The sequence below is a fragment of the Fusarium phalaenopsidis genome, assembly GCF_050370095.1.
Source record: "Fusarium phalaenopsidis strain FUZ10S chromosome Unknown contig_32278, whole genome shotgun sequence".
NCBI lineage: Eukaryota > Fungi > Ascomycota > Sordariomycetes > Hypocreales > Nectriaceae > Fusarium > Fusarium phalaenopsidis.
In genome coordinates, this window is record NW_028145417.1 from 2,623,701 (window position 1) to 2,638,086 (window position 14,386).

The following is a 14,386-nucleotide window of genomic DNA, read 5'->3' on the forward strand; positions in this document are numbered from 1 at the left end:
ATGCTCCGAACACGCCAGGCCGCAAAGGCCATCCGGGCTGTCGCCCACACCCGATCATTCACCACCACATCCGCCATCGCCGCTATCCAGGCTCCCAAGAAGATCACCACCGGTCAACGGAATCAGACTACTTCTGCTCCTGCGTGAGTCGCCAATTCCTGATTGCGCTGTCGCGATTGCCCCTCGTGTCCTGTTTGCCACTAGGACTGGGGTAATATTACCCCAATGCGCACATCGAGTTTCCACCTATTACAATATGCATATACTAACATTGCGACTGCAGTCCAGCTCGCGATATTCCCAGCCCAGCTTTCAATGCCGAGAAGAACCAGAGCCATGTGCAACCCCTCGTCAACCCCCGGAAGAATGACATGGATGAGTCGTATGCTACCTACACCGTCCCTACATATCCCGGACGCAGTCTCACCATGGTTATAACAGGTTCATTGGAAAGACTGGTGGTGAAATCTTCCACGAGATGATGCTGCGCCATGGCGTGAAACACATCTGTGCGTGTAACCACTTCCAGACACCGCACATAGTACTGACATGAGTCACAGTTGGATACCCCGGTGGCGCTATTCTCCCCGTCTTCGATGCCATCTACAACTCAAAACACTTCGACTTCATCCTCCCCCGCCATGAGCAAGGCGCTGGCCACATGGCTGAAGGTTACGCCCGTGCTTCTGGCAAGCCCGGTGTTGTCCTCGTCACCTCTGGCCCTGGTGCTACCAACGTTATCACTCCTATGCAGGATGCCCTGTCCGACGGAACACCCATGGTTGTTTTCACCGGTCAGGTCGTCACCTCTGCCATTGGCAGTGACGCTTTCCAGGAGGCCGATGTCGTCGGTATCTCCCGAGCCTGCACCAAGTGGAACGTGATGGTTAAGAATGTCGCCGAGCTTCCCCGACGTATTAACGAGGCCTTCGAGATTGCCACCAGCGGACGCCCTGGCCCCGTCCTCGTCGATCTTCCCAAGGATGTCACCGCTGGTGTCCTCCGGAGAGCTATTCCCACCGAGACTGCTCTGCCTTCTCTGCCCAGCGCTGCTTCCCGCGCCGCTATGGAGGTGAGCAAGAAGCAGCTCGAGGCCTCCCTGAAGCGTGTGAGCAAGCTTGTCAACATTGCCAAGAAGCCCATCATCTATGCTGGTCAGGGTATCATCCTCTCCGAGGGCGGCCCCGAGCTGCTGAAGGAGCTGGCTGACAAGTGCTCCATCCCCGTCACCACCACCCTCCAGGGTCTGGGTGCCTACGACGAGCTCGATGAGAAGTCTCTGCACATGCTCGGCATGCACGGTGCTGCCTATGCCAACATGGCCATGCAGGAGGCTGATCTCATCATTGCCCTTGGTGCCCGATTCGACGACCGTGTCACTCTCAGCATCGCCAAGTTCGCCCCTGGCGCCAAGGCTGCTGCTGCTGAGGGCCGTGGTGGTATTATCCACTTCGAGATTATGCCCAAGAACATCAACAAGGTCGTCCAGGCCACCGAGGCCATTGAGGGCGATGTTGCTACCAACCTGAAGCAGCTCATGCCCTTCGTTGACGCCAAGACCATGGAGGACCGAAAGGAGTGGTTCGCCAAGATCAACGAGTGGAAGAAGAAGTGGCCTCTGTCCGACTACGAGCGGGCTGAGCGCCAGGGTCTGATCAAGCCCCAGACTCTGATTGAGGAGCTTAGCAAGCTCACAGAGGACCGCAAGGATCAGACCTACATCTCCACCGGTGTCGGCCAGCACCAGATGTGGACTGCCCAGCACTTCCGATGGAGACACCCCCGATCCATGATCACCTCCGGTGGTCTGGGTACCATGGGTTACGGTCTGCCTGCTGCCATTGGCGCCAAGGTCGCCCAGCCTGATGCTCTCGTCATTGACATTGACGGTGATGCTTCGTTCAACATGACCCTGACTGAGCTCTCCACCGCTGCTCAGTTCAACATTGGTGTCAAAGTCATTGTCCTGAACAACGAGGAGCAGGGCATGGTGACACAATGGCAGAACATCTTCTACGAGGACCGATATGCCCACACCCACCAGACCAACCCCGACTTCATTAAGCTCGCCGAGGCCATGCACATCCAGAGCCGTCGCGTGTCCAAGCCCGACGAGGTTGTTGACGCCCTGAAGTGGCTGATCAACACTGATGGCCCTGCTCTGCTTGAGGTCATCACTGACAAGAAGGTGCCTGTCCTGCCCATGGTGCCTGTCGGATCCGGTCTGCACGAGTTCCTTGTCTTTGACGGAAGTAAGTTGACCTGATATCGTATTATGAGATCAAATAGATGCTAACAATCTCACAGCCAAGGAGAAGAAGAGACGCGAGCTGATGCGAGAGCGCACCTGTGGTCTGCACGGTTAAGACCTCAACCAGGTTCTCATCAGGCTTCAATCCCGCCTGATCACTAGCCGCAACCTATCTGATACCATATTCCCTCATGTCCTTTTTTTATTCATTTCGTTCTGCTTGCGGAGTTTAGCTGCTTTGCCGGCGGGCAAGCCTACTTGGGTTCTACGAGGATCGACGCCAAAAAAGACCAAAAGTTGGGAAGGCTGGATTACACAGGGAAGAGGATATCCATGTGCAAGACAAGACGAGGCACATGACGCACTGGAGCGTGCGACAAAGACAGGGGGAAAAGACAGCAGCAGAGAAGCATTGCACGCCAAGGGCCAGGAGGGCCGTGTTGTATATACCACGTAATGAATGCTGTGCACGACTCCATATTTGGTTCATTTGACTGGTGTGCTTCTCATGGTTGTGATCTTTTCAGAGGCTACACTCTGTGACTCACTCGTCCTCGGCCTAGAGGCTCATCTGGTAGCTCATAGCTTCGACCCCAGATTCACATGAACCGCCTTGCTCTGGGTATACGCATCCAGCGCATACTGTCCAAGTTCCCTCCCGATTCCCGACGACTTATACCCACCGAATGGAATGCCAAAGTGCGAGTCTCCCGACGAATTGATCCACACCATTCCTGCTTGGACTCTGCGGGCGACCGTATGAGCCCTCGCAACTTTCTCAGTGAAGAGGGCGGCTGCTAGGCCGTACGAGGTGTCATTCGCTTTGGCGACGACTTCATCAACGGTGCGGAACTTGGCGATTGCGACGACGGGGCCAAAAATCTCGTCGCGAACGATGGCCATGTCTTCGGTGGTCTAAGCAGGTTAGCCATCGTCTACAATAAAAGGCTTCATGTAAACTTGCATCAGCGAAAACAGTGGGCTCGAGATAGTATCCCTTTGATCCCGTCTTTGCGCCGCCATGCAGGAGACGCGCGCCCGAAGACTTGCCCTGGTCAATGTACGAGAGGATCTTTTCGTACTGGGTGCGCGACACCTGGGGACCTTGCCAGGTATCTTTACCGAAGGGATCGCCAATCTTTTGGTTCTCCTTTGTCACTTCTACGAAGCGCTCGAGGAAGTCTTCGTAGATGTTTTCGTGGACGTAGATCCTCGAGGTTGAGGTGCAGACCTGGGGTTGTTAGCTTTGGTGGATGATGAATGGGATGGGTGATGGACTTGTCCCATGTTGTCCATGATGCCGACGTGACACCACTTCACAGCCTGCTCCAAATCCGCGTCCTCAAACACGATGCTAGGGCTCTTCCCGCCGCACTCAAGAGTAATATTCTTGAGGTTGTTAGCCGCCGCCTTCATGATAGCCCTACCCGTCGCCGTGCTTCCCGTGAAAGCGATCTTGTCAACGCCCATATGGCCCGCGAGCACTTTACCCGCCACGGAACCCAAGCCGGGGATGATATTGACGACGCCTGGGGGAAGGCCGGCCTCGATCACGAGGTTGCCAAAGTAGATTGCTGAGAGGGGCGTTTGCTCGGCGGGTTTGAGGACGACGGTGTTGCCGCATGCGAGGGCTGGGGCAACCTTCCAGGCCAGCATCATGAAGGGGAAGTTCCTGGGCTTGGTGAGCATCTCATCCTTCTCCGTGATGGTTCATGGAATGACTACCATGGAATGATTTGACCGCATACTCCTAGGGGTTCTTGGAGCACGTATGCAAGCTTCGCCGGTGAAGTCTCAATCGTCCGACCGGTGATCTTGTCAGCGGCACCAGCATAATACCGAAAGACGTTGTAGGATTCATCGAGATCACCCTCAAGCGCCGCAGTGTACGTCTACCAATTGTCAACCTTATCCCCTTTCTTTTTTTCTGGGAGTTCATACTTTGCCATTGTCAAAGGCATCAATGCTGGCAAGAAGCTTGCGATCGCGATCAATCAGCTCGGCAATCTTGTACAAGATAGCACCGCGATCAACGGCCGCAAGCTCCGACCATTCACCTTCGAAAGCACGACGAGCTGCGTCTACAGCTTTGTCAACGTCCTTTTCCGAGGCGCCCTTGATAGTGATAATTTTCTCATCGGTTCTTTGTCTTGGTAAGCAAAGGCATGAGAGATAGGTGAGCGACGCACGCTGGGTTGTACACGGTAAAGTCATCACCCGTCGCATCGACAAACTTGTTGTCGATGAAGAGACCAGTTGGTTGCTTGTACTTGAGCCCGTTGGGCAGCGAGATTTCGACGGTTGAAGCCATTGTTTATCGAGTCTACTTGTGTGAAAGGAAGAGTCTTCCCCGCTTCCACGGGCGCCTCTGTGAGGGAGGCTGATAAGACATTCTGACGTAGAGGTGTGTGACACGGCGAGGCGGGGTCGTAGACCGGAATGTCTCTTGGTAAGTACAGTGCTGATAGGTTGAGAGGATGTTTAGGTTTACTTCCATCCATCCTATGCTGCAGGATTACACTTCATCTTGTACAACTAATGCTGAATATTTTACTAAATGTCTTTCTTAATCATCTCTTCTATATTGTAAATTTCTCCAAGATATCATTCACAAGAGTACGCCAGTTATTCAACACCTACCTATACCTGCAACGCGCGAGAAGCCGCCCCCTTCAGTCCAGTTGTCCTACACTGTGAGACCTTCACCCCTTCAGCTCCTCAATTAGCCCCAAAATTTCGAAGTAGCCATTCTATTTCCCTTGCCTCTGTCTCTTCTCGAACTCCATCGCCAACTGTAACCGCCAGAAGCATCAGGGGCGCGAAGCCCGTATCGGTGAGCCGGTTGACGTCCTCGGTAGCCCAGACTCAAGCAATATCCACAACATTGCAAGATCAAAGTCGTAACACGCAAAGTGTGACGGCGTACCTCCTGCACAGAGGGGCTTCACCCTTGAACTGCGTGGACGCCAACGCCCGGGCTCAAAAGAGACCTCAGAGAGTCTGCTCGACATCACGCAAAGTACTGCTTCTTCTTGTACCGCCATGTTTAGATGGTGCTGTAATAAATGGGACCGCGGTGAGCCTTCCCAGAGAAGTCATGCCGTCTGAGTCGCGATGATCAAGGTTGCAGTCTCGATGTGACCTTGGATTACGGTGTTTTGCAGCATTGGGTTTTGATGTTGCTGTGTCTCTCTTCATGTGTTCTTTGATCCGGTACGTGACGGATACGCCATTGAAAAAGTAGAAAGAGAAAATGTGACCTTGATTTGAAGTACCAGCTGTATACAGATTGACCACTTTCCCATATCGTGGCTTGCGCTACTGTTCTATAGATGGCGCAGTTTTTCGTCCCCCACAAGGTATTCATGTCGGCACCGTTGCACGGTAATAGCTGAGCAGCTTCGGAGTTGCAGCGCCTTAGACCCTCTAGACCCTCTTCGTGCCTACCTCAGGCCCGCCGGGACCGTCGAGTAGTTTCGGAGAATCTCTAACACTGCCTCGTGTGTCTCATGGAGGCTGATGCTACGGCCCCTAGATGGGCAGTCTAGGAGGTAGTCGTGGGCTGTTCTCCTACGTCTATCCCTGAGAGTTCGGTCTGCTCCATGATCTAGAAGTGCCCTGGTAGTTGTTTCAAGTATACTCATAGCCCAGCATTTCAATTCGAATGTCTTTTTTGCAGCCACGTGCAACGCAGTTCGCCCCTCGTGGTCCTGCGCGTTGACGTTAATCCGCACCCTTCCAACGAGGAATGCAATAACCCGTGTTAGTGTCTTCTCACTACTAAGGTACAGTCCACGTTCTGAAACCATAGAGTGGAGAGTTGTTTCATTCGCATTGTTGACGGCGCGGAAATTGTAGCCCAGCGCAAGGAGGGTTTCCAACATTATCAGCCACTTGGCTCCAGGGAAATAAGAAAACGACGCGACATGAAGAAATGTGTTCCCTTTGTCGTCCACAGCATTGATATTCACTTGCAATTCCTCGACAAGGAAGCTGAAAGTGTCGGAGCGCAGTTGAAACCCCTTGTAAGCAGCTTTGAGTAACATGATGTGGTTGTCTGTCGAAGCTTTGTGTCGTTGGACCAGCCTCCGCGCAAGATGGACATGACCCTGACGTATGGCAACGGCCAGTGGCGTCTCCTCCGTGATGGAGTTTATGGTATTGACGTTGAACTTGTACTTTTCAATCAGTTCATTGCAAAGGTCTTCGTTCCCGGATGCCACAGCGCGAGTTAGCAGGTTGTTCCAGACATCCTGTTGCGACACCTGGCATTGAATCATTCTTTGACCCTTCTTCGTTTCAGCCAATTGACGAAAGACGCCCATATGTCCCCCCGTCACGGCATATTCAAGGGGGGTTCTGGAGAACTCGTCCCCAGTTGACTTGATCGGATCCGCACCACGGTCCAGGAGCAGTGACACAACTCGTTGATGGCCTCCGGCGGATGCCAAGTGAAGTGGAGTCAGTTTTCGTCCAAACCTTTCCTTGAATATTTTGTCGACTGCCAGTTGCATTTTTAGTCGAGAAAGGATCGATGTGAGAACATACTCTGCAAGGTGGTACAGCCCCAAATAACAGGCAATATGTAAAAGCGGCATCCTGTATCCGTAGGGATTGAATCGACGCTTGTAGCGTAGCACATGATCCCTAATGCGAGATTTTTTGGCAAACCACTCCTTGTTTTCTCTGATGAGCACAAGGGTTGATGCCTTGTCCAGTTGTCTCATGTGGTCAGACCAGCACAGCGCACCATAGGATTCAAAGTGCGAGTACTCCTCCAATGACCGATGATCAGGAACTTGCTGGATGAGGTGTTGAAGTAAACGTCGGCAAATGATTAGGTGGCCTTGATCCCCGTCTATATGACATCTCATCATCACAGGATGCGATGACTTTGAAAGCATGAAGTCCTTTGCACTTTGGTGAACGAAACCAATAACGGTCACTCGCGGCAGCGATCCAATGTTCTCGTCGTTCCAAATGCGACATAAGCCAAGGTATCTGTTATCGTCCATCTTAGTGAATTGAAGTAGGTGGCCGCAGGCTTCAATGTAGCCCTTGCACATGTCTTCTCGATTCATGAATTCTGTGCCCTCGATCTGAAACGCCTCACAAAGCTCTGAGACCGACAATGGTACCTGGGCTAGGGTGATCCGGGTCAGCAATTTGGTTACCGCTGCCTGATCTCCAGGTTTGATTTGATCCAATATTCGTTCATATACTGCGTCGAGACCGCGAGGAAGCTGATGCAAGGAAGATTCAATCTCCCAGGCCGATTTCTTATTGAGATCTGCAACCATGAAGCTGACCCAGAGGAATGTGCCTTCAGCACGGTCGTGAAAAACAGTCTCGATGTGTTTAAGAAAGTCGGCGTCGTGGATGCCCTTTCTCGCGCCAAGGGCCGAGACCTGGTCTTGAATGTACAACTCAATATCGTGACTCTCATCGTCTAGCTGAACATGATTGAAGGTTCGCAGTGCCTCAGGAAGACATGCAGGATGTCGCCTACTCAGAACAGCGAGTTTGACATTGTGTCCTGCCCTCTTGTCCGGGTTAAATAGCTCCTTGAGTTTGCATAACAGCGGTTCCAGAGAAGCTTCGGAGCACTCATCAAGCGCATCAAGTATACAGTAGATTGGCGTACCGATCAGGGCTGAAATCATTGCTTGAAAGATGGTCCATAAGCTCTCAAAAGAAGATTCGGAGAACAGCCCGCTTTGTTGGACTTTCCAATGCCCCATCAGGAGTGACAGTAATCTTCCATGGCGTTGAATGAGCTGGTACATAAGACCACGGAGAATATTGACTGCTGTGTTTCTTGTCGATACTTTGTTGTCGCAGAAGAAATAGATGAGGGTACAGCTAGACGAGACGACCTTGGCCTCCAGATACTGAGTCAAAAAGATCGAAACAAATGTTTTCCCCTTTCCGGGAGGGCCAGATATCCAGAGAAGGCTCGGTTCGGATGGGTTTTCCCGGGTTTTGTATCCTTCGGTTGAGATGATCCATTCGCAAGTTCCGGCGGTCCTCTTGTCTTTGGCAGTGATTATGGCGTTTCGGTCACTTGTCGGATCAGTGACAAACAATGCCCGAAGGCAATGTTCCTCTTCGGTGCTAGTCTGAGTAGGTCTCTGGCCAATCTTTTCAAGCACTTGGTCCAGTTGAGACGACTCTTGGTGGTTTTCGTGCCTGTTCTGTGTCAGCCGTGTGCCCACTACTCTGTCAACCTAACCCCCTTTACCTATCTTTAGTTCGTAGGCAGGTTAGGCTTGGGCTTATGATTAGGGTGAAGTTAGGATTATAGGTAGGTAGGAATAACATACGAGTTGACTATCTGGATTTGCAGGGTGAGCGTGCTCTTCAAGCGTTCGAGTTGTGTAAACAAGTCTCGGATGTCTGACTCTTTGAACAAGTCTCGGATGTCTGACTCTTTGGCGAGACTCCCAATGGCCTTCCACGTTTTTCGGCTGACAGGCTCCGAGTCGTGGAAATCGAATCGATCGAAAATGGTACATAGGCTGGTGCTCACGGATGTGCAGCTTTGGATAGTCTTGATGATGGCCGGGTCACTCCCGAGGGCCGGAGTCCCATGGACAGAACTGCCAAGAGCCGGGGAGCGTTGGATCTCTTCCACGAGGGTCTGAACCTGTTCAAGCTCTGACCTCCAAACGCGCACCTCTTCGGGCCCGTCTTGCACCTTTTCGTACACCTTTTTGCATTCTTAGTATTGTCTACAATGACAAGTCCACCAGCACCTTCTTGCATAATCGAGCAATCTTGACAGTTTGTTCAGTGAATTGCGTGGTGGCGGTTGCGATGGCGAGGGCGTCTGCCATCTTGCCGTGCTTGGGTACCCTTGGCTTCGGGCCGCTTGTCGTGATGCGGTTGGGCACAGGACCAAAGAACGCGTGCGTTCGGGTTCGGTCGGCGCGATGATGGACAGCTAAGGATGAGGAGGAACTCTGTCAAAAAGGCTACATGAGGGCAGGGCACGGGGGCCTCAGAGCAACTCAACAAAAATAATACAGAGGTAGGATGAGGATGAACAGGTCAGAAGAAAGGACGAAAGATGATGGAGGGGGCGGAGCCGGGTTTATGGGTTTGAAATCAGGCTACCTATGGCAGCCACGACCTGCAGGCGAAGCCTCAGCCCCGACATGTTGGTGGCAGGGTCGGGTCGCCTTGCGGGTGAACCAGGCCTACGCCATACGCCCTTACCTAACTACACAATTAATACATGGTCATTCTAGACTTTCATGAGGGAGGATTATCTAAAGCCTTTTATTTTTAGAAGAGAACATGACTTATTTATAATCCATTTATTTACATTCTTCCCAAATGTTAGAGTGAGGTATTGCTAAGCATTGGATCGGGACAGCATCACAGATGAGGTGGGATACTGTTGACTAGAGAAACGTCAACCCTTTTTGAGGCCCAGTGCAATGTCACTCGCTCACAACTTGACTTGGCGAAAGTATATTTACAGGAGCAGCAATCACAAGATCCATTGAAATAGGGCTCGGGAAACTCATGGTGGTATGGGGAGGGCTGAAAGGGGGCTAGGTACAAGAGCAGTCTTCCCATCTCGAGGCCATTGTGAGCACAACTAGTAGAACTACTATTTGTCGACTGATAACTCTTCCAATGTCTTCTACTAAAATCCAACAAGGCCATGTTACTACCTCATTCTTAACTCCACCAATCATGTCCTAGGACGGAACCCAAGATCCACTAACAATGGTATATAAGACGGCGCTAGTCTCTGACAAACAAGTCATTCTTTGCCAATTGCAACTTTGTATCCAAATAACCGCAACCATGGCAGCTGCTTCTACTGCCCAGCCGCCGCTGCGAATCGGCACCCGAAGATCCAACCTGGCCATGGTCCAGGCCGAGGGCATCCGTGATAGCCTGCAGAGGATTGCGCCCGACCGCACGTTTGAGATTGAGGCTTTGAAGACACTGGGCGACAAGGACAAGTCTACGGCGCTGTATAGCTTTGGGGCCAAGAACTTGTGGACAACTGAGTTAGAGGAGAAGCTCACTTCTGGCCAAATTGATGTCGTTGTCCACTGTCTCAAAGGTAAATCAACCATTCCTTCTGAATGAGCGGCGCTAAACTCCTGCTAGATATGCCAACCAAGCTGCCCGACACTTGCGAGCTGACAGCAATCCCTCTACGGGACGACCCCCGTGACGCCCTCATCGTTAAGGCTAGTTTGCCTTACAACAGTCTGAAGACACTACCCGAGGGTGCTGTAGTTGGCACATCATCGGTGCGACGCTCAGCACAACTTCGACGTCTCTACCCTCACCTGCGCTTTGCCAACCTACGCGGCAACGTCGAAACTCGTCTAGCCAAGGTGGACGACCCAGAGAGTGAGTATACCTGCATGATCATGTCTGCATGCGGCCTACAGCGAGTCGGGCTCGGACACCGCATCACTCAGTACCTGGGCTCTAAGGACGGTGGAATTTACCACGCAGTTGGCCAAGGAGCTCTCGGACTAGAGATTCGCAAGGGAGACACCAAAACCCTTGAACTCATCAACCAACTGGTCGATCAAAAGTCCACTCTGGCATGCCTTGCAGAGCGTGCTCTCCTACGTACCCTTGAAGGCGGTTGCACCGTTCCCATTGGCGTTGAGACGGAGTGGGTTGATGAGTCGCAACTTCTCCTGAGGATGAGAGCAATTGTTGTCAGTCTTGACGGTTCCCAGAGCGTTCAAGACACGATGGATGCAACAGTGAAAAACGACGATGAGGCCACCGCCCTGGGGCGGGAACTGGCTGCGAGATTGGCGAAAGGAGGTGCAAGTGAAATCCTCAAAGAGATTAACGCCAATCGACCACCCAAGGACTAGAGTGGTCTAAGGGTTAGAGAGAACCAGATTCTGACCCATAACGAGTCTTTGAACGCAGATACATGCACCAGCATGTTGCTACAGCCTAGGCGGTGTTGTCAAAGCTCTTAGTGTACTACATTATATAAAAAATCATCCCTCTGAATAGACAAACACACAATGTACTCCAAGTTGTGCCTTGTGCCATACTCTAGCAACCTGACCACCGACCGATCCGGCCACTTTGGTTCCTCTTCGCACCAGCTATATCTATCTTAACCCCCTTTCTATGTCCTGGCTTGCGTTACTATTCAGTAGATAGCATAGTCCTTTTTCTCCCATTAGGTATTTATACTAGCACTGTGCCATAGCAATAGTTTGGTTGTTTCAGAGATGTAGAGTTTTTGGTTCTCATGAGCATGGGAGGGGAGTTGGCTGAGCAGCACCAATGGAGTGTTGCCTTCAGAGTCTGGTTCGTTTAGATCAGCTCCGAGATACAGAAGACGCCCCAGAAGACGGAGACCGATCACTGCATTGGTGTCTGTATCAAAGAAGTTGTATCCCCTGGTGAAGAGAAGGTGGATGGGCTGCCGCGTGACTGGGTATTGGCCATGTGAGATAGGCACGCCTGCCAACCGATCAAGCAAGAACTTGAATATTCGTTCAATAACTTCGGGAAAATTATCCCTATAGCTCAGAAAGAATTTGAGCAGCATCGAACTTTCTCGGTGGATGGCAGAGCTGGTTGTCATGGGTTGCACTCTGGGGGATTTCCTTTACCAGAGATCTCATGACACACGAAAAACCCAATGAGACGAAGGGCAAGATCAGGCGGGTCATTCTGACGACAACATGGTGAGCGCGACTGGCTGGCGACCAGGCAAGAAGAGAGCTGAAGGACAAGTATTGCGAGATCTCGATAAGAATATCCTCTGGGTAGTGGAGGGAACTCATGTTTCTTGGTGATGTTTTGGGGAGGATGTAATGGAAAGTCGATGGCTGATGAGCAAGGGAACTTTGTTCTTGCAGACTGACTTATCAGGAGATCGTGCAACAGGGACTAAATCAGCAAGCGAATGAGAGTTAAATAGAGTAGATAATAAATCACAACCGTAGCACTACGTTTGTGGAATACTGACCTTTGTTCTAGCCCCAGCACCCTGCCGCGGCTGACTGTGAAGACTGTTTGAGAATATAGGAACGTTCTTTGAGCTTGCAAATCGCAATGGGAAGGATGAAAAAATTTCAAAGCCTTGATTGCGGGTAGGTGTATGGTCTCAAGGCCTCAACACCCGCCAAAGTCTTGCTTGAGTGCTCGAAATGCCGGCCGACGGCAGGTTCTATTTACAAGAGGGTACAATACAGATGCAACTGACTGTTGGGAACAAAGACTGATATCGCCACCCAAAAGCCTCAACTGCTACCCTTTCCAAAGCCTAAACTCTCTTCAAACTTCTTCCATTTCTTTCCAATTGGCTGAATCAACGTGAACGCCGCGCCCGTCTGGTTCATCTCTTGAACACCATTCGTCATGTACAGCGGCGTCATCTCTCCATCGTCACTAAAGAACAACTTGGGCCTCTCCCTGCGCTTAAACACCTGCCAAGAACCATCGGTAAACGTGACGTTGGAGCTAAACGCCTCCTGGAGCTTGAAATGCCACGGCCCTATGAGTTTGCGAGAAAAGAGATGAGACCCGACTCGTGGCCACTGTTGCCCGTCGTGCTCGACATAGTCTATCAGCCAATGGTTGATTGAGTGCCAGTTACCGCGCTTGTCACGCCAAAAGAAGGGATCTTCGGTCCACCGGGAGTTCTCTCGCTCTGACACGTTCCAAGTCGCTTGGTATTTGAGGTTGTAGTCACCATCCCATGACTTGGCTGTGAAGATGGAATAGTCTTTCATGCCGAGTACAATCTCTCTGGTAGGGTTTTTGGGCGTCCAAAGGGGAAAGGCTGATGGGTTTGTTGCGTGAATGCCGGCTGGGCGGTCGCTGTTGACAACAACCTCAAAGGGAGACCAAGGGCCGCGAATGTCGTCTGCCGTGGAGACGGAGATGTTGTTTGGCCATCTTGTGTAACTAATGCTCTCGCACTTTGTGTACTCTTTGTCGTAATCGACGCCTATGGCGTATAACAAGTATTTATCGTCTGCCGGGCTATAGACAACGTCCGGGTTGTGGCGAAAGTTGGGGGATATCTCATCGGCGTAGTGATATGGACCTTGAGGACCGTCCTGTGACTCGGCACGGATGATGTAGGAATGAGGTCGCCAGCCCCTGAGCCCGCAGCCACGGGTGAACTGGACCGTGATGAGATGGAAGATGGAAGCGTTGTCGCGGTCTTGAATGATTCGGCCACCCCAGGAAGCATTGGGCCAGATGTTGAAGTCATCGGGACCTGGAGGCTCATAAGTGTTATTGTAGCCAGTGTATCGTGTTGCAGGTGCTAGGTCCAGTCTGCCGCAGTCGTCGCCAATCCATCCTGGATCACAAAGACAGACTTTGACGTGCCCCTTTGTACTGGATTGAGGGTTGCGTGATTTGGTGCAGATGCCGTTCAGGCTGCAATCTTCATCTGTCTTACAAGGGCTGGCCAAGGCGATGAGGGAGGTAGCCCATAAGCTAAATAAACAAAGAAGACGCATGGTTTCTCTATCGAGGTCCGGTTGACCTGTTCGCGGAGCTCAGAGAATCACAAGGACGGGATCAAGTTGCCCCATATACTTATAACTGGGAAGGATGCTGTTCTATGGCCGGAATATTTACTCCCGAGAAAACCTGGATGTGAATACCCGGACATCGGAAAAAGGCCTTCATGCCATGGCTTGTTGTCCAACATTCCACTTCAGGGTTCCCCGCAACAACCTCCCCACAGATCGGCGAGGCATCTCGGTTCAAGATTTACCGAGCAGGCTAAATGTGTTGTCAATGAGTAACTGGACCTATATAAAGGTGTAGCCTATTAGCTCCGTGATGGAAATCTGGCACTGGGGGGAGGTGAGTTGTGACGAAAGGGGCAAGCCATGCCTGCACGGAAGATATATCTCTTCAAGATACTTATAGAGGGGCTAGAGAGTTGATTTAGGCCATGAGTTGAGCCTCTAGCCCACATGCTGGTCTGGACATGCATTGGGAAATCCGGCAGTACAGGTGCTTGGAGACTGAGCAACAAGGTTGGTTATGTAGACCACTTATGGATGATTTGAGCCTTAAAGAACAGGTACTGAAGAACAGAGCAGACAGCCGAAGGACCATGGGAAAGAATTAAGCCGAGTTTTCGAAAGAGGGCCA

At 51.6% G+C, this 14,386-nt stretch overlaps 4 protein-coding genes across 4 annotated transcripts; 2 read left to right on the forward strand and 2 right to left on the reverse strand.

Annotated features, from left to right (window-relative positions):
* LRP88_01438 (acetolactate synthase catalytic subunit) lies at positions 1-2,366 on the forward strand (the record flags this gene model as incomplete). The annotated part of the gene is made up of 5 exons (XM_083238121.1): positions 1-143; positions 284-382; positions 442-509; positions 561-2,252; positions 2,308-2,366. 5 exons carry the CDS (start codon positions 1-3, stop codon positions 2,364-2,366), a joined length of 2,061 nt encoding a protein of 686 aa, XP_083106626.1.
* Positions 2,367-2,830: 464 nt separating this feature from the next.
* On the reverse strand, positions 2,831-4,562 carry LRP88_01439 (uncharacterized protein; the record flags this gene model as incomplete). The annotated part of the gene is made up of 6 exons (XM_083238122.1): positions 2,831-3,166; positions 3,228-3,482; positions 3,530-3,946; positions 4,000-4,143; positions 4,193-4,384; positions 4,437-4,562. 6 exons carry the CDS (start codon positions 4,560-4,562, stop codon positions 2,831-2,833), a joined length of 1,470 nt encoding a protein of 489 aa, XP_083106627.1.
* A 5,507-nt stretch (positions 4,563-10,069) lies between these two features.
* LRP88_01440 (porphobilinogen deaminase) lies at positions 10,070-11,115 on the forward strand (the record flags this gene model as incomplete). Its single annotated transcript, XM_083238123.1, has 2 exons — positions 10,070-10,334; positions 10,382-11,115. 2 exons carry the CDS (start codon positions 10,070-10,072, stop codon positions 11,113-11,115), a joined length of 999 nt encoding a protein of 332 aa, XP_083106628.1.
* Positions 11,116-12,507: 1,392 nt separating this feature from the next.
* Positions 12,508-13,740, reverse strand: LRP88_01441 (uncharacterized protein; the record flags this gene model as incomplete). The annotated part of the gene is made up of 1 exon (XM_083238124.1): positions 12,508-13,740. One exon carries the CDS (start codon positions 13,738-13,740, stop codon positions 12,508-12,510), a length of 1,233 nt encoding a protein of 410 aa, XP_083106629.1.
* Positions 13,741-14,386: the final 646 nt, after the last annotated feature.